This window comes from Rhinoderma darwinii, chromosome 1 (assembly GCF_050947455.1).
Source record: "Rhinoderma darwinii isolate aRhiDar2 chromosome 1, aRhiDar2.hap1, whole genome shotgun sequence".
Lineage (NCBI taxonomy): Eukaryota > Metazoa > Chordata > Amphibia > Anura > Rhinodermatidae > Rhinoderma > Rhinoderma darwinii.
The window spans coordinates 174,630,925-174,655,366 of record NC_134687.1 but is presented as its reverse complement, the minus strand read 5'-3'; the positions used below and the strand labels follow the sequence as shown (position 1 = coordinate 174,655,366).

General features: G+C 40.6%; 1 protein-coding gene across 1 annotated transcript in view; it reads left to right on the top strand.

The window, feature by feature from the left end:
- The window catches only part of TET2 (tet methylcytosine dioxygenase 2), a 106,718-nt gene extending 84,348 nt beyond the window's left edge, over positions 1-22,370 (top strand). Inside the window, exons 7-10 of the mRNA XM_075860607.1 lie at positions 16,545-16,634; positions 17,175-17,312; positions 19,354-19,711; positions 20,365-22,370. Coding sequence (XP_075716722.1) covers positions 16,545-16,634; positions 17,175-17,312; positions 19,354-19,711; positions 20,365-21,740 — 1,962 coding nt within the window. The 3' untranslated portion in view covers positions 21,741-22,370. The remainder of the gene's footprint in view (positions 1-16,544; positions 16,635-17,174; positions 17,313-19,353; positions 19,712-20,364) is intronic.
- Positions 22,371-24,442: the final 2,072 nt, after the last annotated feature.

The following is a 24,442-nucleotide window of genomic DNA, read 5'->3' as shown; positions in this document are numbered from 1 at the left end:
GAGGTAAAACCATCAATAAATAGCAGATGTTGCGACTTGTGCGGCGGAAAAGCTGCGATTCCGCCATACTTACCCAAATCGCTCTGCTCCTGCGTCTGATCGTCAAAGGGACGTGTCATAATGATTACGGATAGGTATGCTGTGTGCTGCATCACGTGCTGTCCTTCGTCAGGACTTTATATGCATCACGGATAGAGTGGACCTGATCTGGTAGCCTAAGAAGATCCGGGCCAGTTACACCATCTGCGACCGTGATCGTTACGCCACTGCTAACTAAAGGGATTTAACTCTCAACCTCTCACTTGCCTACCTACTGTATATTTGCAACTTTGGAAGTATAAGAAACTATATTGACTTCTTAATGAATTATTGAAGCCTAATACACTTTCTTAAAAGCATTGGATATTCTTATTCGACTTTATATGGAAAATGTGGGATTAACACTCTAAAAGATATAACGAGTGGAAAAAGGTTGTCATTTCCTAGAATATTACAGATAAATTTCATATTTTACAGAGGCTTTGAGAAATATTTAAAGTGGATCTGTCTTCATCCTATGCTGTCCTGTTTAACCCCTTAAAGGGAAGGTGTCATTAATTTTTTTTTTTTTTGATCATATTGCTCTTAATATAATATTTACATCAATTTTATTTAATTGTGTTCTCATTTTTTACTTTTTAATGTATTTTTACTTCTCTATGGGGGCTGCCATTTTTTTCATCTCTGTATGTGTCGATTAACGACACATACAGAGATGGAATACTGCACATACAACCCCATAGAGATTGCGAACGGGAGCCATTCCATTCTGAAAAGCGTACGCCGTCTGTGTGGGAACGGCGCTTGCGCCGCTCCCACACAGACCAAAAGGAAGCTCGTTCGTAGAGCGAAATCCGGCGCCATTTTCATGTGGACCGGAAGCCGCTGCCGGACAGTTAGATGACTTCCGGCCGCGGCTTCCGGCCATATGTTCAACGAAGCGAAGGCGCAAGGAATAGGAGCGTAGACCAGCGGAGCCGATGGCAGGAGCAGGTAATTTATGTTCATGTATGTGATGTGTGTATTATGTTTGTGTTATACTGTCTGCTGAGCCCTGTATCTAATCCTCCTACACTGTGCAGTCGCTCATAAAATGGCGGCACACAGTGTAGGAGGTTTGAAGACATTCAAACCCTTACTTCTCCTGGCACTAGCCAGAAGAAGGGAGGGGGGATTGTGTGAGGACACTAGAGAGTGTGTATACCCCAAATTTGCAGCATAAATCAATGCGGTTTCTTTACCACAGTGAACATGCTGCAAATTTGGGAACTGCTCCCTCTAGTGGCCAGCACATGGAAATGTTATAAATTAGAATCTAATTTATAATATTTCCTGACTTGTGAAAAAATTAAAAAAATTAAAACAATGTGTAATCCCTTACTAATTGTTTAACTGCAAAAAAAAAACAACTTCTAGCGACACATTCCCTTTAACTCCTTAACGCCAAAGGACGGATATATCCGTCCTCAGCAGCTGCTAGTTCGCGCAGGAGGACGGATATATCCGTCCTGTGATGGCGCGGGTACTGCCAGTGTACCCACGCGATCAGCGGCAGGAGCACGGCTGTTATACACAGCCTGGCTCCTGCTGCAACTGCCGGAATCGAAGCGCGCTCCGATTCCGGCAGTTTAACCCATTAAATGCCGCTGTCAATAGTGACAGCGGCATCTAATGTGTTTGACAGAGGGAGGGAGCTCCCTCAGTCACCCGATCGGCGCCCCCGCAAACAAATCGCGGGTCGCCGTCGGGTTTCCATGACAGCCGGGGGTCTAATAAAGACCCCCAGGTCTGTCTTCAGCATCTGCCTGTTAGGCGATGCCAGAGGCATGACCTAATAGGTTGCCTGTCAGTTTTACACTGACAGGCAATAATGCTTTGGTATACTAAGTATACCAAAGCATTATATATGCGATCAACAGATCGCATAGTGAAGTGTCCTGATGGGACAATCAGTTAAATAAAGTTTGTGAAAAAAAATAAAATAAAAATTACAGTCAAAGTCAAATAAAACTACTTTTTTGGTCCAAAAAGTGGTTTTATTTAGTAAAGATGTCAAAACAAATAACACATACACATATATGGTATCCCCGCGATCGTAACAACTTGACCAATAAAATGAACACATTAATTAAACCGCCGGATGAACGGCGTCCAAAGAAAACGCAAGAAACAACGGCAAAATTCTCTCTTTTCTCCCATTCCCCCCATAAAAAATAAAATAAAAGTTAATCTATAAGTCCTATGTACCCTAAAATAGTACTAATGAAAACTACACATTGTCCCGCAAAAATCAAGCCCACGTACGGCCACATCGACGGAAAAAAAAAACGTTACGGCTCTTGGAACGCGGCGATGCAAAAACAAGTAATTTTTTTCTAAAAGGCTTTTTATTGTGCAAACGTAGGAAAAACATATAAAACCTATACATATTTGGTATCCCCGTAATCGTGCCGACCCATAGAATAAAGTTAACATGTTATTTACGCTGCATAGTAAACAGCGTAAATTTATAACGTGAAAATTAATGCTGGAATAGCTGCTTATTTTCAATTCTCTCCTAAAATAAAGTTAATAAAAGTTAATCAATATGTTATAAGCATCTAAAAATGGTACAATTACAAAATACAACTCGTCCCGCAAAAAACAAGCCCTTATACGGCTATGTCGACGGAATAAAAAAAAAGTTGCGACTCTTGGAATGCAACCGTGAAAAAACAAAAAATAATCCTTGGTCATTAATGTGCAAAATGGCCCGGTCATTAAGGGGTTAAGGACGCAGCCTTGTTTTGGCCTTAAGGCTCAGAGCCCATTTTTTAAATCTGACATATTTCAGTTTATGTGGTAATAATTTCGGAATGCTTAAACCTAACCAAGCGATTCTGAGACTGTTTTCTCGTGAGACATTGGGCTTTACGTTAGTGGTAAAATTTGGTCAATATAATTAGTGTTTACTTGTGAAAAATTGCAAAATTTAGAGAAAATGTAGAAAAAAATAGCATTTTTCAGAATTTAAATGCATCTGCTTGTAAAACAGACGGTTATACCACCCAAAATAGTTACTAGTTCACATTTCCCATATGTCTACTTTAGATTGGCATCGTTTTTTTGAATATTCTTTTATTTTTCTTTGACGTTACAAGGCTTAGAACATAAACAGCAATTTCTCATATTTTTAAGAAAATTTTGAAAGCCTTTTTTTAAGGTACCTGTTTAGATCTGAAGTGGCTTTGAGGGGCCTATGTATTAGAAACCCCCATAAAGCACCCCATTTTAAAAACTAGACACCTCTAAGTATTCAAAACAGCATTTAGCATTTTTTTAACCCTTTATGCAATTCACAGGAATTAAAGCAAAGTGGAGGTGAAATTTGCAAATTTCATTTTTCTTGCTGAATTTCAAATTTATTCAATTTTTTTCTGTAACACAGAAGGTTTTACCAGAGAAACACTACTAAATATGTATTGTCCGGATTCTGCAGTTTTTAGAAATGTCCCACATGTGGCTCTAGTGTGCTCGTGGACTAAAACACGAGCCCCAGAATCACCTAGTGCATTTTGGGGCCTCTTTTTTTATTAGAATATATTTTAGGCAGCATGCCAGGTTTGAAGAGGTGTTGAGGTGCCAAAACAGTAGGAATCCCCCATTTTGTAAACTACACCCCTAAAGGAATTCATTTATGGTTGTTGTTACCATTTTGACCCCACAGTTTTTTCACAGCTATTGGGCTGTGAAATTAAAAAAAATGACATTGTTTCCAATAAGATGTCATTTTTCATAAAAATTTCTTATTTTCACAGAGAACAAACTGCCCCATTTTGTTGCCCAATTTCTCCTAAGTGCCGCAATACCTCATTTGTGGCGATAAACTGCCATTTGGGCCCATGGGAGACCTCAGAAGGGAAGGAGCGCTGTGTGTTCTTTGGAGTGCAGATTTTGCTGGATAGGTTTTTCGGGTGCCATGTCACATTTGCAGAACCCCAGAGGTATCAAAGCAATGGAAACCCACCAGAAGTGACCCCATTTTTGAAACTACACCCCTCAAGGAATTCATTTATGGGTGTTGTGACCATTTAGACCCCACAGTTTTTTCACATTTCTTTGAATTGGGCTGTGAATTAAAAAAAATTAAAAAAATTCCAATAAGATGTCGTTTTGGCTCAAAATTTCTTATTTTCACAAGGAATAAAATAGCCCATTTCGTTGCCCAATTTGTCCTGAGTGCAGCAATACCTCATTTGTGGTGATAAACTGCCATTTGGGCCCATGGGAGGCCTCAGAAGGGAAGGAGCGCGGTGTGTTCTTTGGAGTGCAGATTTTGCTGGATAGGTTTTTCGGGTGCCATGTCGCATTTGCAGAACCCCAGAGGTATCAAAGCAATGGAAACCCACCAGAAGTTATCTCATTTTGGAAACTAGACCCCTCAAGGAATTCATTTATGGGTGTAGTGACCATTTAGACCCCACAGTTTTTTTTACAGAATTTATTTGAATTGGGCTGTGAATTACATTTTTTTAACATTTTTTCCAATAAGATGTAGTTTTGGCTCAAAATGTCTTATTTTCACAAGAAATAAAATACCCCATTTCGTTGCCCAATTTGTCCTGAGTGCAGCAATACCCCATTTGTGGTGATAAACGTCCGTTTGGGCCCATGGGAGGGCTCAGAACGAGAGGGCCACCATTTGGCCTACTGGGGATTTTCTGGTGCGAAGTCATGTATACAACCAATGCGGAGGACAACCTAAATAACCCTTTAGAATCATACAAAATATATTGTTTCAAATAGTATATTGTATATGGGGGGGAGCGCATAAAACACAATGGATGCCCATGACTACTAGTAACACTAGCGGTGACTCATGCAATACATTAGAACAACTACATATAAAAACCGAACAATGATAAAAAAATTAAATTTTTATTGATACATAACAAGACAAAAATAAATATGACTGCTCACATATTAACCCCTTTAGGACACAGCTTGTTTTGGTATTGTGGACACAGATGATTTTTTCAAATCTGACGTGTCATTTTATGTGGTAATAACTCCGGACTGCTTTTACCTATCCAAGCGATTCTGAGAATGTTTTCTCGTGACATATTGTACTTTATGTTAGTGAAAAAATTTGGTCGATAAATTCAATATTTATTTGTGAAAAACTTCAAATTTTAGCAAACATTTGCAAAAATTTGCATTTTTCTAAATTTAAATGTATTTGCTTGTAAAACAGATAGTAATACCACACAAAATAGTTACTAGTTAACATCCCCCATAAATCACCCCATTTTGAAAACTGCACCCCTCAAGGTATTCAAAACCACATTCAGAAAGTATTTTAACCCTTTAGGCGTTTAACAGGAATTAAGGCAAAGTAGAGGTGAAATTTACAAATTTCATTTTTTTTGCCAAAATTCATTTGTAATAAAAAAAAATCTGTAACACAGAAGATTTTTCCAGAGAAACACAACTCTAAATTTATTGCCCAGATTCTGCAGATTTTAGAAATATCCAACATGTGGCCCTAGTGTCCTAATGGACTGAAACACAGGCCTCAGAAACAAAGGAGCACCTAGTGGATTTTGGGCCCTCCTTTTTTTAGGAATATATTTTAGACACCATGTCAGGTTTCAAGAGGTCTTATGGTACCTAAACAGTCGAAACCCCCAAAAAGTGACCCCATTTTGGAAACGACACCCCTCAAGGCATTTTTCTAGGGGTATAGTTAGCATTTTAACCCCACAGTTGATTTTTTTGCAGAATTTTGTGGAATTAGTCTGTGAAGATGAAAATCACCTATTTTTCGGTGGAAACATAGAATTTTTTCATTTTTACAAGGAATAAAGGAGAAAAAGCACCCCAACATTTGTAAAGCAATTTCTCCCGATTACGGCAATACCCAATATGTGGTCATAAACTGTTGTTTGGACCCACAGCAAGGCTCAGGAGGGAAGGAGCGCCTTTTGGAGCGCGGATTTTGCTGGATTGGTTTTCAGTGCCATGTCGGGTTTGCAACGTCTCGGTGGGACCAAAGCAGTGGAAACCCCCAAAAGTGACCCCATTTTGGAATCTACACCCCTCAAGGAATTTTTCTAGGGGTATAGTGAGCATTTTGACCCCACAGGATCTTTTTTAGAGCTAAAGTGACCAAAAAACAGAGATTTTGGCGCTTTAAATTCTTTATTTCTTACAGCGTTCACCGTGCGCAATAAATTACGTTTTACTTTATTCTGCCGGTCGGAGGTCTTGTTCTTTGTGGGACGGGTTGTAGTTTTTATTGGTACTATTTTGGGGTAAATGCAACTTTTTGATCACTTTTTATTTTATATCTTGGGAGGGGTGGTGACCAAAAAATAGCGATGCTCACAGTTTTCCGTTTATTTTGTTTGCAGCGTTCATTGTGCGGAAAAATTAACATTATAGTTTCATAGCTTGGGTCGTTACGAACACGGTGATACCAAATTTGTGCACTTTTTTTTGTAACGTTTTCATTTTTTCCCTATAATAAATGACTTATTACAGGAAAACAAAACCTTTTATTTTTACACTTTTATAAAACATTTTTATGAACTTTTTTTTTAATTTTGACACTTTATTTTTTTGTTTATTAACTATTTTTTTTACTTTTTACACTTTTTTTTTTTGACCTGCAGCTTTGATCGCTGCTAGAATACATTACACTACCTAGGTAGTGTAACGTATTTCAACTGTCAGTGTGACGTCACAGTCACTCTGACAGTTAGTCTACGAGGGCCAGTCAGAGGCTGATCCTCATAGGCTTCCATACATGGCATTCCCGGAGGCCGTTGCCTGGCCTCCGGATGCCATAACAAGCATCAGTAGCCCCCACGATTGCATGGGGGCTGCTGATGTGCTACAAACCCCCTACATGCGGAGATCGCAATCGAGCCCCACATGTAACGGGTTAATTGCCAAAATCAGCGGCGATGAGCCGCTGATCGGCAATACTGGAGTGTCAGCTGTCGGGGACAGCTGATCTCCAAGTTCCCGATGCACACCTTGTCGCCGACAGTATTTTGATATAATATTATTATGTCGAGATTTTTCTTTTCGGTTTAATAAGCTGGATGAAAGTAGCTTACCCATACAGTATCAAACTGTTGTCTGGTGTCACACCCGACGCGCGTTTCGGCGAATAACGCCTTCGTCCGGGGGTTTATCCTTTTGACAAATATATACCTTCTGATGGTTTCCAGGTGCTAGTAACTCATCTATTTATTTATTTATGCACTTTTGTACCATCCATTTCATGCATATAGTACAATACTAGCCCCAGTATATACATGTGTCTGGTCTCTTTTTCTTCCACACTGTGGTAGTCATCCTTGTCTTTTAATATGTGCAAAGTCGTGTATGCAGGTGCCCCTGAGGTACCAGTACAGTTGAAACCCCCGAGAAGTGACCCCATTTTAAAAACGACACCCCTTAAGGCATTCATCTAGAGGTGTAGTGAGTATTTTGACCAGAGACATACACCCCATAAACTGTAATGTGGGTTCTCCCGGGTATGGCAATACCCTCAATGTGGCTGTTAACAGCTGCCTTGGCACACAGCAGGGCTCAGGAGGGAAAGATGAGGGGGATAAGCTGTGCGGAGTGCATCAGGGTAAGTAAAACTGGGGTAGATTAAAAATCAAGGGATGTATGATACATTTTAAAACTCTTTCATACAGAGCTCTACATTTTCGGGACACGTATCACATTGATAAATTGTGTCCTTCCTTATTCCCCTCTTATAGCAGACTTTGCACCTCTTTTGACTTTTTCCCTTCTTTCCAGTTTGGGGAACTTCTCCTGGAAAGTGTTGCCCTGTTACGATGCGTGTGGCCTCGCTTCCAGAAGTACTCGGTGTCCCCCCTTCTTGGTCCCTATAGATTAGGTTCTTGATAACCACTTCTTGAAATTCCAGGAAAGTTCCCCTTTGGCCTGCACATCGACTTAGCGTGTACGCATTGTACAATGCCATCTGTATGATGTGCACGGCCGGCTTCTTATACCACACCGCATGGCACTGTAGGGCTTCAGGACTTGATCTGACAAGTACACCCCTCCCATGTACATATTGTAGTCCAGGATGCAGTCTGGTTTGGGGGTCTCTACAATGGTACCTCGTACATGTACATGGTTACTGGTGTGGCCATGTATTGTTGTCAATACAAGGACATCTCTCTTGTCCTTGTACTTGACACACAATATGTTGCTGCTGGATTGTGCCCTGCTCTCACCCCTTCTGAGTGTTTGCCCAAGCAGAGTCTTAGGGAGGCCTCTCAGATTTCTTCTAGCAGGGCCGCATGCCGTAACACTTCTGGAAGCGAGGCACTTGAAGAGTGAGACGCTGGTATAAAAATTATCCAGGTAGAGGTGGTAACCCTGGTCCAGCAGTGGGTGCACCAAATCCCACACATTTTTTGCATTAACTCAGAGTAAGGGGGGGCAGTCTGGGGTCTGAATACTGGTAATACTGGTCTCTAGAGATGAGCGAACTTATGAAAAGTTCGGTTCGGCTGGTTCGCCGAATTTCACGAAAAAGTTTGATTCGGACCGAACTAGTTCTGACCGAACCTGTAATTTCCGTGCGCCGAGCATGGTACTGTCCAGGGTGCTGAAAGAGTTAATGGGCTGCACTAACTCTTTCAGCAACCTTGACAGTACCATGCTCGGCGCGCGGAAAATACAATTTTAATGTAATAAAAAAAATACTTACATTCCTCCTGTCCGGCCTCCAGCGATGACGTTTCATCCATGTCGCCGCTGCAGCCAATCACAGGCTGTAGTGGCGGTCACGCACGTCACGTGACCGCCTCTGCAGCCAATCACAGGCAGCTGCGGCCTCTGCAGCCAATCACAGGCAGCCGCTGCAGCCAATCACAGGCTGCCGCGGCCTCTGCAGCCAATCACAGGCTGCCGCGGCCACTGCAGCCAATCACAGCCTGCCGCGGCCTCTGCAGCCAATCACAGGCTGCCGCGTCAGGAAAGAAGGTCGGAGGGACTCGTCACCAGAAAACGACCGGGTACGTATGAAATGCTTTTTATTTTTAATCAGCAGCCTCTTTTCTCTATCAGTGATTGATAGAGACAAGTGGCTGCCGATTAGTATAATATATTATTATATATAATATTTTTGTAATGTTTTTTTTGCCCACCCGGGTTCGGTCAAAACGTGTTCGGCCGAACCCGGTGAAGTTCGGATTCGCTGCAAACCCAACTTTTCGCGATGTTCGGACCGAAACCGGGTTCAGTTGTCCCGGTTCGCTCATCTCTACTGGTGTCCTTCCATTCATATATCCTAAATTTGTAAGTATACCCTGATGCACTCTCGCACAGCTTATAGATCTTCATGCCATACCTTTCCCTCTTACTCGTCAGGTACTGGCGGAATTGAAGCCCCCGTTTAAAATGTACCAAGGACTCATGAATAGAAATATAATTCTCGGGGGTGTATGCTTGGGAAAACCGGGCACTGAAATGGTCTAATAGGGGTCTCCGTTTATACAAACGGTCAAAACTGGGGTCATCTCGGGGTGGGCGCTGCTCATTATCAGTATAATGTAAGAAGCGAAGTATTGCCTAATTTATTTATTTTTTTAGGTTCCAGTTCAGTTCTGAAGTTGCTTTGAGGGGCCTATATATTAGAAACCCCAATAAAACACCCAATTTTAGAAACTAGACCCTCAAAGTATTCACAACAGCATTTAGAAAGTTTATTAACCCTCTAGGTGTTTCACGTGAATTTAAAGTAGAGGTGAAATTTACATATTTCCTTTTTTTGTCAGAAAATCCTTTTTATTCCATTTTTTTCTGTAAAACAGAAGGTTTTACCAGAGAAACGCAAGCCAATACTTATTGCCCAGATTCTGCAGTTTTGAGAAATATCCCACATGTGGCCCTAGTGCGGTAATGGCCTGAAGCCCCGGCCTCAGAAGCAAAGGAGCACCTAGTGGATTTTGAGGCCTCCTTTTTATTACGCACCATGTCCGGTTTATAGAGGTCTTGTATTGCCAAAACAGTGGAAACCCCCCAAAAGTGACCCTATTTTGGAAACTAGACCCCTTGAGGAATTCCTTGTAGTTTTCATGGGGTGAATGCGACTTTTTGATCAGTTTTTATTCTATTTCTAAGAGGCGTGGTGACTAAAAAACAGCAATTCTACTATTGTTTTTTATTCTATTTTTTTTACAGAGTTCACCGTGCGCTATAAATGACATATTCACTTTATTTTGTGGGTCGATACCATATGTTTATAGTTTTTTTATGTCTAGAATATACCCTACCACGGGGAAGGGATGCAGCAGGAATCAGCTCGATAGGGCAGTCATATGCCCGATGTAGAGGCAATGTCTCCGCCTTCCTCTTGCTGAAGACATCCGAAAATGCAGCATAATGACTCGGCAATCCTGCCAATGACTGAGGCAGCGAAGGCTGAGCCGAACGAATCTGCACCGGGCAACGACCTTGACACTCAGGGCCCCACTGGAGAACCTCTCCAGAATTCCAATACAGGACTGGAACATGCAGTCGGAGCCAAGGCAGGCCCAGCAACACAGGGTTAACAGCTTTGGATAGCACATAGAAAGGCAGAAGTTCGGAGTGAAGGGCTCCCACTTGAAGCCTCAGCAGCTTGGTCACAGCTATAACTGGGTCTGGCAGAGGTAGTCCATTCACTGAAGCTACTGTCAACGGGTTCTCCAGAGGGGTGGTGGGTAATTGCAGAGGATCCACCAGGTCTCTACGGATGAAATTAGCAGCGGATCCAGATCCGGCTGAGGTGAGTGGAAGCGAGTGCTGGCGACTCCTGAGGAGGCTGGGGCCAGCGCTTGCCGACACATGGCTGCGGCTGTCAGGAGGGGATTGGAGCCGACAGCCTACAGCCACGTCCATTACACATATGCTCCCGCATTATAAGCTGAAATACCACTAAAACACCAAGCAAAATCTGTGCTTCAAAAGCCAAATGGTGATCCAACTGAGCCTGGCAGTGTGCCCAAACGGCAATTTATGACCACATATGGGGTATTACTGTATTCTGGAGAACCCGCTTAACAATTTATGGGGTGTGTGTCTACGGTGGTACAAGCTGGGCACAAAACATTGGGCACTGAAATGGCATATCTGTGGAAAACTGCAATTTTCAATCTGTAACATCTAATGTGTAAACATTTTTGCAAAACACTTGTGGGGTCAAAATGCTCACTACACCCCTAAATAAATTCTTTGAGGGATCTAGTTTCCAAATATACTATAATACTATAGCTCAATGCAACATGGTGTCAAAAACGAATCTCGTAAAATCTCCACTCCAAATACTAAATGGCGCTCCTTCCCTTTAGAGCCTTGCTGTGTGCCCAAATAGCAGTTTATGACCACGTGTGGGGTGTTGCCTTACTCTGGAGAGAATGTTTTACGAACGTTGACGTGCTTTTCTCCTATAGTCCTTGTAATTCTAATAAATTCAGCAAAAACCTGTGGGGTCAAAATGCTCACTATACCCCTAGATTAATTCCTCAAGGGGTGTAGTTTACCAAATGGAGTCACATTTCAGGGGTTCTTACTGTACTGGTACCTCAGGGGCTTTGTAAATGCAACATGGCGCCCAGGAATCAATCCTGCAAAATCTGTGCTCCAACTGCCAAATGGCGCTCGTTCCCTTGTATCCTGCCGTGTATCCAAACAGCAGTTTATGACCACATATGGGGTATTTCGTACTCGGGAGAAGTTGCTTTACAAATGTTGGGGGGCTTTTTCTACTTTATTTGTTAAGAAAATGAAAACTTTTGAACTAATGCTACGTCTTATTGGAAAATAATGTAATGTTTCATTTTCACTGCCCATTTCTAATAAAATCTATAAGACACCTGTGGGGTCAAAATGCTCACTACACCCCTAGATTAATTCCCCAATGGGTGTAGTTTACCAAATGGAGTCACTTTGGGTAGTTTCCACTGTACTGGTACCTAAGGGGCTTTGCAAAAGCGACATGGTGCAGAAAAACCAATCCAGCAAAATCTGCTCTCCAAAAGCCAAATGGCGCTCCTTCCCTTCTGAGCCCTGATGTGTATTCATACAGTGATTTATTACCACATATGGGGTATTTACGTACTCTGGAGAAGTTGCTTTACAAATGTTGGGGTGCTTTTTCTCCTTTATTTAATGAGAAAATGAAACATTTTGACCTAAAGCTACGTATTAGTGGAAAAAAAATTAATTTTTCATTTTCACTGCCCAATTCTAATGAAATCTATGAAACTCCTATGGGGTTAAAATGCTCACTACACCCGTAGATTAATTCCTCTAGGGGTGTATTTTCCAAAATTGAGTCACTTTTGGGGAGTTTCCACTGTACTGGTACCTTAGGAGCTTTATAAATGCAACATGGTGCAGAGAAATCTATCCAGCAAAATCTGTACTCAAAAAGCCAAATGGTGTGCCTTCCCTTCTGAGTCCTGACGCTTGCCGAAACAGCAGTTTATGACTACATGTTGGGTATTTCCGTACTCTGGAGAACTTGCTTTACAAATGTTGGGGGGCTTTTCCTCATTTATTTGTTGAAAAAAGTAAAGATTCTGAGGTAAAGCTACATCTTATTGAAAAATAATAATACTTTTCATTTTCACTGCCCAATTCTAATGAAATCTATGAAATACCTGTATGGTCAAAATGCCCCCTACATCCCTAAATGAATTCATCAAGGGGTGTAGTTTCCAAAATGGGGTCTTTTCGGGGTGTTTCCTTTGTTTTTGCACCACAAGACCTCTTCTAACCTGACATGGTGCCTGAAATATAATTTAAGATAAGGAAGGCCCTAAAATGCACTAGGTGCTCCTTTGCTTCTGGGGCTTTTGTTTCAGTCCATTGCAAACTAGGGCCACATGTCAGATATTTAAAAAAACTGCAGAATCAGGGCAATAAATATCCAGTTGTGTTTCTCTGGTAAAAAAAACCTTCAGTATTACTGGAAAAATTGATTAAAATGGAATTTCTGCAAAAAAAAAATTAAATTTGCAAATTTCCCTTCCAACTTTGCTTTCATTCCTGTGAAACGCATAAAGGGTTAAGAAACTTTCTAAATGCTGTTTTGAATACTTTAAGGGGTGCAGTTTTTAAAATGGGGTGATTTGGGGGGGTTCCTAATATATAAGGCCCTCAAAGCCACTTCAGATCTGAACTGTTCCCTAAAAAAATAGGCTTCTGAATTTTTCTTGAAAATATGAGAAAATGCTGCTAAACTTATAAGCCTTGTAACGTACTAGAAAAATAAAAGTATGTTCAAAAAATAATGCCAATCTACAGTAGACATGTGGGAAATGTTAGCTAGTAACTATTTTGTGTGGTATAACTATCTGTTTTACAAGCCGATACATTTAAATTTAGAAAATGCTAATTTATTGCAAATTTTCTCTAAATTTTGGTGTTTTTCACACAAAAATATTGAATATATCGACCACATTTTTTCACTAACATAAAGTACAATATGTCACGAGAAAACAATCTCAGAATTGCTTGGATAGGTAAAAGCAATCCCAAGTTATTACCACATATAGTAACACACGTCAGATTTAAAATATGAGGCTGTGTCATTTGGTCCAAAAGTGGCTGCGTCCTTAAGGGGTTAAATAGTGTCTTATTTCAAAGTCAGATTTGTGTAGTCTGGAGGTATATAGGGAGGAGTAGAATTCTTGGAAACATTGTGAGTTCCGTACAGATATGATGGCCAGAGGACCCGAGTGGACCCTAGCTAGAAACGCAAGCAATTTAGCTGACTGATTCCCCAATTCAAATCCCCTCTGCTTCCGAAAAAAACCTCCGCTTTTTCTTAACTGCCAACAACTGTGTATAAGATCTCTGTAGAGAACACCAAGATGCCAAATTAAATGCAGACGGATCTGAAATAAAATGTGCCTCAGCTCTACCCACCGCTTTACATAGATCCTCTTCAGCAGCAACAGTATGTTTTTTTACGAAAGTAACAGGATTTGAGACATTCTCTCAGATATGCTTTAGCCACATCCCATGTGCTAGGGGAGGACGCCTCATCTTGGTTAGATGAGAAAAAAGTAGACAATTGGTCATGAATCCTATCAGGTTCAGGAAACTGAGTCAGCCAGAAAGGATGTATGCGCCACGGCGGGGGTGAAATGGGAGAAACCACCTGTAAAATCAGCAGTTGGGAAGTGACGAAAAATGCCCCTAGGGAGCAATTGGACATCAGACAGACACAACATTGCACGGGGGGAGAGAAAAGTGTTATCAATTCCGGACAGTGAAGCATGGGAAGGTGAGTAACATGTGTAACATCTAGTGTCCGGACTTAAACAACATCAACCCAGCCGGTCCTCTCGATCCACCGACTCAGGAAAGTAAGAAGGAGGAGCCGGAGAGCGGGAGAGGCGATCAAGGGAAGTGTTCATGACTAAATTAAAGTCCCCAGCGCACGCCACCATATAATCAGGGTAATCTAAAGAAAAGGGAAGGCCCGTTTCAGGATCCCAGTGTCCGCAGGAGGTGGATTATAAATAATTAAAAGTAAAACTTTGCAATTATCAATCGTACACGCTAGAAATATAAAGCTCCCCTCTGGGATCGCTCTCACATCCTCCACCCCAAACCTCTGCGTACAAGAATAGACACACTCCTGGAGTATCTGGAGTTTGATGCATGGTGCATCCACCCTACCCACCTGTGCCTGAGGTCAATGTGTTGCTGAGGCATGAGATGCGTCTCTAGGAGGCAGACTATATCAGGGTTGTAGTTTTGACTGAAGGAAAATACCACATTTCTTTTTAGCGGATCATTCATACCCCTTACGTTCCACACGAGACATTTGAGCATTACATTAGCTATAATCAGCGCACAGTGCAATAATTAAACAGGAGCACCTACCAAAGCTAGTATTACACTTCACACACATAAATGCTGAATGTAGAAGATCAGAGACTAACCATAATGCAGGTAAAAAATAGAACATTGTACCCCATATATAAACCTGAGATATTAGCCCGAAGGGCAGAGAACAGTAGCTATTCGTGAAAAGGAAGTCAGATAACAAGGCCTTAGGCCAACAAGTCCCGTACATGTTTCCCACTCCCCCGATACCACCTACACTATACTCCAACATGGCAGGTTTGGATCCCAAACAAGAAAAATGGGTTACACTAACTAGCAGCCATGGAGCATTAGGCCAGTCGTCCGGCTGTCACCAGCATATAATGGTCCTCCACATAGAACTGGAAGCATGTCGACAAGTCCGCCAGGTATGTATTAGGAGACTTTTGGCAAGAGTTTGTGACAGGATAGAAGAAACAGCACATTAATCAGCATCACGACCTCAATGTCATCAACAGGAGACTCAAAAAAGCGTACTTGATTCTCCCAAACTATTCGAAGCCGAGCCGGAAACGCCATGGAGTAGGATATTTCATTCTTACGAAGACGTTTCTTTACAGCGATGAATGTAGCCTTTTTCTTTTGCAGATCGACTGAAAAGTCGGGGAAGAAGGAGACTCAGGTTCCATCAACCGTAATGGGGCCTTTCTGTCTCGCCAGAGAGAGAATCTGGTCGCGGTCTCGGCAGTTGAGGAGGCACAAGAGGAAGTGCCATGGTGGCGCTCTATGAGGAAGAGGTCTCATGGGGACCCGGTGAGCTCACAAAGGCAGATGATAATGGCGCTTCACCAAATTCCTCCCTGAGCCAGTGTTCAGCAAATTTCTTTGGGCGCTGGCCCTCCACATTTTCGGGTAGCCCGATTATTCTGACATTGTTGCAGCGCAGTTTGTTCCCCAAATCATCTGCCTTGGACTGCCAGGCCGCTGCCACTGCAGCCAGGGAATCCACTTTGGCAGCAATAGGAGGTATGCGGTCCTTCACTTCCGAGATGCGCCCCTCCGCATCCGACACGCGGTCCCTGAGGGCCTGAAATTTATGTCGGAGGAAACCTAGGTCAACTTTCACCTCCTCAATTTTCCCCGTCAGGGTAGCTTGGCAGTCAGTTATGGCCCGTAGAAGCTTGGCAGAGACTTGTTGGAGAGTCAGCTCATGTTCCATTTCGATTTCCGGCGGCAGAAGAAGTTTCGAGGAAGCAGCCTACAATGCAGCAGGCGATATGCCGACGCCATTTTGGGCGGGTTGGCGCGCAAAGCGCTCCAGGACTAATGTCGACTGCGATGGGCCAATTTTCACAATTTTCATGCGCGGAGACAAGGACCAGGACTGGTAAGTACTTCAGGCGTAGTGTGCAAAGCGAAGTTAGGCGTAGAGAAGGTAGCAGGATATCGGTAAGGAGTCTGGACAGCCGGAGCTCAGCCGAGATTGCGTGTGCTCACATCGCTGGTCAGTCCACGCCCCCAATAATTAGATATTTATCCATCCACGCATGTGTATAGCTTGGAATATTACATAAACATTTTCCCATTTGTGTAGTCATGTCTTGGAAAAATTTATTTTGAAAGGTTAAAGACAGGATTTATTCATTGTATGTCATCTAATTTAGGAAGAGAAGTTGGAAGACAGTCTCCAGCGCTTATCAACAATGATGGGCCCAATCTACAAGAAGCTTGCACCAGATGCCTATAATAACCAGGTATTTAATATTTTATCATAAATGAGTTAATTAATTAAGATAAGAACTCAAGACCTTTTATTATATCCTTTAATGGCCTTATCACCTAGATATGTACTGCTGGCTTTTGATTTGTTCTGTTTCTACTGCTGTTCATGTATATTTTCTAAGATTTTCAACCAGCTACACACAAGGGTCATGATATGCTTACATTGTAACTAGAATAACATGTCACTACCTGAAGTATGACTTGTACCTGATTTATGACCTGTACCAGATTGTGAATATTTACATTTCTTTTATTTGTTAAAGTTCATGTTCTATGCAAAAACGTAATAAAAATCATTGAAACGAAGATAAGAACTCAAATTCACTCATTTTCTTATATTCTAGCTATACATTTAACTAGAAACACAAATCTGGGCACATATAACTAACGGACAATACAAATTGATAGTAGAATACTGGACTAGTAATATATTAGCTATAATAGGCTCTCTAATTCAGAAGGATGTTGTTGTCTCTCTAGTAGCCTGTACTTTTTCTCTCATTGCCTTGTAGGTTGAGCATGAGCACAGAGCCCCAGATTGCCGACTTGGCATCAAAGAAGGTCGCCCTTTCTCAGGAGTTACTGCTTGCTTGGACTTTTGCGCGCATTCTCACAGAGATCTGCACAATATGCAAAATGGCAGCACACTGGTAAGGCAGATTCTAATTTAATTGTAAAAAAGTGGATAAATGATGGATGAAGGCCATATGTTGGATCTTCACATGGAAAGGCCTCCAATCTAATAGACACTTTTATACCCCAGTCTTAATCTAAAACACTCTGAAGTAAGATGCGCCTAATTCAGTAAGAGGCGCACGCCGTGCGCCAGAAAATCAAATCTACGCAACCTGTGAGCTGGGGTAGAATTGTGCTATAATCAGTTTCCTTGTTTTTTTTTCATATTTTTATTGCAATTTTCGCAAATTTCTCAATCTAACAAAAACATTAAACAGATAAAATGTTTCATTATCTAGAAGCGATGTAATAGCAGTAGTCGCATCAGGTTTTGTATATACATTCTAGTAATACATAAATGTGTCCACAGAATCATTAGATAAGTACCTAACATCGCCGCTATAATTTTGATAGATCGTATAATAAAGAAAACAGTAACACAATAATAAAAAAACAACAATAAAAACATGAATTTAAGTTTCATAAAGTACTTTGAATAAGTAGAAATAGGAGATCCTAGGAGGAACTCAGAGCCAGCCATGCTCCCCATGGCACCGCCAATCACTTATCTTTGTGCACCCTATTCCCTTGCAGGATTTTTAGACTGTTCAGGAGTAGTGAAGTTCGAGAACCGTGGTCCTGCCATCCAGGTTTCAAATGACCACTCCCTGCTTTTACGTTCTTTGTATGTATTATTATCATAATGGTGGAGATCCCATCGATACCCTTTCCTGCTACCAGACAGTGGTCTTGAAACTATTTTGTAGTGCTTCCCTAACCTGTTGCGAGAGAATTGATATAAAACTGACCCATGTGTCAAATAAGGATTCAATAAGCGCCTCCTATCGTATCGAGATCTCTGTACAATCCATTTTATTCAGAAAAGTTATCCAAAAACAGCTTGAATGGTGGTGCCTGCTTTTGTAACCATGTGTGCAAACTGGTGTAAAAAAGTCATAAATTCCCCCTTTAGTGTGTAGAATTTTTCTAGAGATTCAGACATTCTAAAAATTATCATGCGTATATATGTGGCAGAAAATTTTGGCAAAAGATGTTGGCGGTCAATTGTATGGTTGACATCAAGTGTCACGTAGGGTTCGTGGACCCTCAACAGGGCGCATGTCAGTCTATAGTTTATATAGGGTACATGTGGCAGCTCGGACAGTAGCAAGGCAGGCTTGGCAGGAACTAGGAAGCAGGTAGACGTCTGGTGTGGAGAAGCAGGACTGGCGTGGTATACAGCACAGCTACAGCTAAGAATGGCACTAGGATACAGGTTACAGGAACAGGGATCACTGGGAGCAGGAAACACTAGGGGACCATTTACAAGACAGACGTGGAATACGACAACAAAGCTCAGGCATGGGAGGATGGGGCTGGGACCTTCTTATAGCCCAGGGTGCTCTAGAGCAATTAGCTCAATCACCAACATGCGTGCGCTCTGGCATCTTAAATCTGGACTGAGCTAGTGAGCGCACCCTGGTGGTCACTGTGGAGCAGGACGGCCGTATGTTCAGACATCTCTTGAGAAGGGCGTCGACTGGATGGAAGGAGTTCGTGGTCAGTGACCGCGGACGTTACATCAAGGTTGTACATAATATAGAGGCAGACTATGCATCTGCTATAGGGACCTTGGACAGATGGGCTCCAGCCCTGTTGGTTCCGTCCCCTTTGCTACTGGGTGGTGACAATTTGTGGCAGACTTCTCTCTTCAGATGACCTGCATTGTTAGCAAACAAGTGGGTGGGGAATTGGCCCAAGGGTCAAATGCCAGTTCCTTCTGTAATGGCTGGTAAAACTTGGCACAATAATGTATGACAATGGTTGACACATCCTGCCTCTCTAGATATTAGTAAAGCAACCTCCATTCATATGCTTAATTGCCTGGACATTCTTCTTACAAAATCTTTTTTTTGTAATATATTATATAGAGTAGCATCCTTCCGCCTCTTTATAAAAATCACTCTGCAAATAATCCAACAAGGTTAGTAATTTTGTTTTGCCAATGTCCTTCAGGTTTGCACTTTAACCAGAGAAGACAATCGTGAAATTGGGAAAACGCCCAAGGATGAGCAGCTGCACGTTTTACCTCTATATAAAGTCTCCAATGTGGATGAGTTTGGCAGCACAGAGGCGCAGGAGGAGAAGAAAAGAACAGGTGCTATCCAGGTTCTGACTTCTTTTCGCAGGCAAGTAAGAATGCTGGCAGAGCCTGTAAAAACTTGTCGGCAAAAAAAGATGGAAGCCAAGAAAGCAGCAGCAGAAAAACACTCAGCAAATGCAGAAAATGGCTCAAACAAAAGTGAAAAAGAGAAATCTTCCCGTTACAAGAATGCACATTCTGAATTGGCTAACCAGGATAAACAGCTTGCAGGTAAGGAAAACACTCATTCCAGAAACTACATAGCTTGTAGTTGGGTTATCACAGGACACATGAAAAAACTATAAATTCCAGATGATATATATTTGGGTTGTGTTGAAAGCCATGCATAGCTGCATTCTATTCTAGGATGTAATATTTATTGCATATCTATTATATAACCATGTATTATAGTTAATAAAATAATGGTAGATTCCAGTAATGTTTAACCCCTACCCGCAAATGGGTCTATATTTATGTCCTAATTGCGGTCTTCTAATGAAGTAGGATGTATTGGTACATCCAGTGGATGACACGGCACAGGGTTTAATTCCGTGTATTTTATTTTTTTAAATGTTCACTGTAAAAAAATTAAATAAAAAATGTTATTCCCTAAAAAGTGGTTTCATTTTGCAAAAGTGTTAACAAAAACCACATATATGACATCACTGCATTTGCTGCGACCTGTATAATAAAGTTGACATGTCATTTAAACTGCACAGTGAGTGGCATAAAAATTTAGAAAGTAAAATTTGAAAATTACCTCATCACTCAAAAAATTTGGAACAAGATGAGAAAAGTAATTAAAATTGTTTATATCTAATTATGTACATTGAAAATATTCATTTATTTTTATCTACTTATCTTTATGTATTACTTAATTGCAGAACTTTTACGACTTTCGGGACAAGGCATTCAACCAGGCTCCATTCCTAACGTTGGTCACACAAACCCCATGAATTCATTTCCTACAGCAGATCCAAATAACCATTATGCAAGAATTCCTAACCTGGCCGACCCTTATCAAAACGCCTCCTCCAATTTTTCTGGCTCTAATCACATGGATCTTTTTCATGCACCTCCAAACTCAGCAGTTTCCTGTGCCTCCACTCCAGTGAACCCTTACCAAGGATCCTTAAATCAAAGTAGTGTGTGCCCCCCATATCCATGTAATGGAAATGTTCCAATGGATAACTGTCCTCCATATCTCAGTCATTATCCTTCACATCCACAACATATGCTTTACAGGTTTAAAAACCAAGATCCAGTGGCTAATCTTAGTCTGCCTCCAGTTCAGTCATTGTACCAGCAGAGGTTTGCTAATAGTAAGGCCTATGGTCATAAATACATGAATTATGTAAACCAAAGCGCGCAAATTGAGGATTTTAATAACTGCAATCTCACACCAAACTCTAACCCCATGGGATCATTTAACTGTTACCCTGTGCAACAAGGAGATAATCACTTATTGGAATCTGTCTCAAAGGCAAAACCTAACCTTGGTAATTCGGACTACAGTTCTCTGAATAAGAATGGTGATTACCCTCTTCCACACTCCTTCCGGGCTCATGAAAGCAATGCATCCATGGGAGGCAGAGCTGGCCCTCCGCACCTCCATGGTAAAAACAGTGACATGCACTCACATGTAATGAATGGGATACCCGAAATGCTTCCAGGTCTTAATCATGACAGAACTACTATAGGAGGTCTCAGTAGAGATAATGGTGCTAATGTTCAGGAAAAGCTACCACAGGCCTCAGCAACTGTCCAAGAAGACCCAGAAGAAGTGTGGTCAGACAGTGAGCAAAGCTTTCTAGATCCTGAAATAGGAGGAGTGGCAGTGGCCCCAACTCATGGCTCAATCCTCATTGAATGTGCAAAGCGTGAGCTCCACGCTACAACCCCTTTAAAAAATCCAAATAGGAATCACCCTACTAGGATATCACTAGTGTTTTATCAACATAAAAGCATGAACGAGCCAAAGCATGGCTTAGCATTGTGGGAAGCTAAAATGGCAGGCAAAGCCAGGGAAAAAGAAGAGGACTGTGAAAGGTATGGTCCAGATTATGTTGCTCCAAAATCTTACAATAAAAAGGCTAAACGAGAACCTGTTGAACCAATGCACGAGCCTGCTGAACCAACTTATCTACGTTTCATCAAATCACTCACACAGAAGACAATGTCAATGACCACAAACACACAAGTCACCACATCTCCATACGCCTTAACACGGGTTACAGGTCCTTACAACAGATACATATAGTCTGTTGGGTTACCTCACATACATCAGATTGGTGCACCATTTTCTGATAAGCTTTTTCATGTGGTTGTCTGGAATGCTGTGACTGAGAGGGGGATAGTATTTGACTAAACACAAATGTGATCTATGGGAAAGAATACCAGCAAAATCAAGAAAAGGTATCTTCACCATCATATTTCTCTTCTTTGACTAACCGGTCACAGAATATGTCAAAGAAGAGAATACAATCACCCTATGCAATGGTGTTCAACAGATATCAAAACAGGTTTATTGGATGAAGAAAATTTTTATTTTCTATCTTTGACCATACAACATTGTACATCTGTGACCACTTTTATATAATAAAATGTCTAGGTAGGAGCCAGAGATAAATTTGCTGTAGTATTACAACATCAGGAATCTTATAAAGACCTTGCGGTGCTGACTTCTTAACGTGCTAAACGATACTGGAATTGCAACTTTTGTTACCTACGCTATAATAGCTTAATAATAACCTCCAGTGTACTGAAGTAATGTAGATACACAGATCATAATTTTAAAAGAAACACTTAAAATATTTGGACATTTAGATCAGTCGGTGCTATTATGTGCGTCTTTATGAATACTTAATGCCTTGAAAGATAAATACCATTTAATGAGTATACATAAATTAAACACATTTTAAAAATGAAAGAAAAAGTACACTTTTAAATAGTCAATTTTAATTGTGTCTTTTATATACATTCTGTTACAAACTAATTTACAATTCACAACATTTTGTGATCACAAATGTAAGAACCTACTATATAACCTACTATATCCTTCATTGCATAGCTATTTTGTATATACTATGGGTATTTTTTTAATTTATTTTTTAATAGCCCACTAATTGAAGTCAATAGGAATGTTTCTTAAAATATTCTTTGATGCTAACCTAGACCAAATAGACAACAGTAAAAAATTAACTTTTTGTGTCCCAACACTTAGGGGTAATACGAGTTTTTGGGAACACTGTTTATAATCTATTGAATTTTTGACAATTGATGAAAATAACATTTTATGCAGACATCACTTTAAAGATTATTTTGAATAATATTTAACATTATAAATATATTTATTTAATGGTACAAATGTCTGATTTAAGAGTAGTTGTCCTTTTTGGGCATTTTTGTCTATAGTTAAATGTGACAGTTGTTTTTTTTTATTTTTAATTACCCTTACCACCATATTTATATAATTATAGCTAGTTAGATGTGCTCTTCCTGAAATGAAAATAACTATGGTTTTTAGGTGGTGACATATGGGTATTGCACCAGGCTGACTGTACAGTGGATATATTTTAAACATCTTATAAACCATTATGGCTGCAAAAAGAACACAGTTTTACTTTTTTATAAATACTTCTCCGATTTTAATTACATGGCTCTAGGTTTGCATCAAAGCAGAATTATTAATCTACATTCCTCAACATTTTCTACTGTTTTTTGTTTTAACTTCTAAAAACATGTTGATCAGAAAATATAGCTCCCAATATTAAGTTTTTTAAAAGTAAAACTGCCTGTTGCCATTTTCAAACTCTAAAAACCCAGTCTATAACAGTCGCAAGTCAACACTTAAGGTGTTTATTTATATATAATTTCAAGTTGATAGCCCATATACAATTTTTTTTCAGAACATTATCCTACAACGTATATCCAAGGTAATGACTTTCTCAATAACCCTAAAGGCCCTTATACATGGGATAGCCCTTATACATGGGCCAATGATTGGGCAAACGAGGGTTTGTACGAATGCTCATTTCTGATTATTGCCCTGCGTACACAGGGCAGCAATCAGATGACTAACAAGCAAACGCTCCTTCATGGGCTAATCACATCTTTTATGTGGCCAAAAAGATGTTCGTTTGTCGGCTGCACATCTCCATACATTGCCGACCGTTGCTCCATGTAAACAGAGCTAAATGAGCACCAATCATTGCGCTATATTGTTGATTGGTGCCAGGAAATCTTGTCTTGTAAAACCACCATTACTTACTTATACAAAGGCATATTTGTCTTAAAGGGATTGTCTGGGTTCTAGCAACTAAAGTTTACTGTCTTTACAGTAGACAGTAGTCAAAAAGATAAACATTAATATATAATATACCAGTTGATAGACCACTACATGCAGCCTGAAGCACTGTAAAATATTACCTTAAGACATATACAGAAACATATATACTGTATATGCATGTGCGTGAAAAATGTTTTACAATGCCAATAGCTGTTTGCAGTGATCTCCCAACACAGGATTGTGGCACACTAGAACGGGAGGGCAGAGCTGTCAATTACACTTTAGTCCCACCCACATTAATTTGCTCGGCTTTTAAGCTCTGGGCACAACACAGAGGTGAGCTGCGTAACATAACATTTTGTCATAACTTTTATACTTTCAGACAACCCCTTTAACTTAAATTTTTCTAAAAGACATTATTAAAAGTGTTAAATGAGTAGTCATTTTCATTTTGGTTTATTTTGCTTGTCTATAGCTATATTTATTGTGTTCCAGCAGGACTAATTGACTGTCATGTTTAAACTTTTGAATGAAATATTAACTTATGAATTTTGTTAGTTACAGGTAGAAAACAGTGATAAAGTCAGTGCTAATCATGCAAATAAATTAGTAATTCATTTCTAATTTGTAATCGAGATAATCTTGGATGCTGTGGAACTGTTTAGTTTTCATAC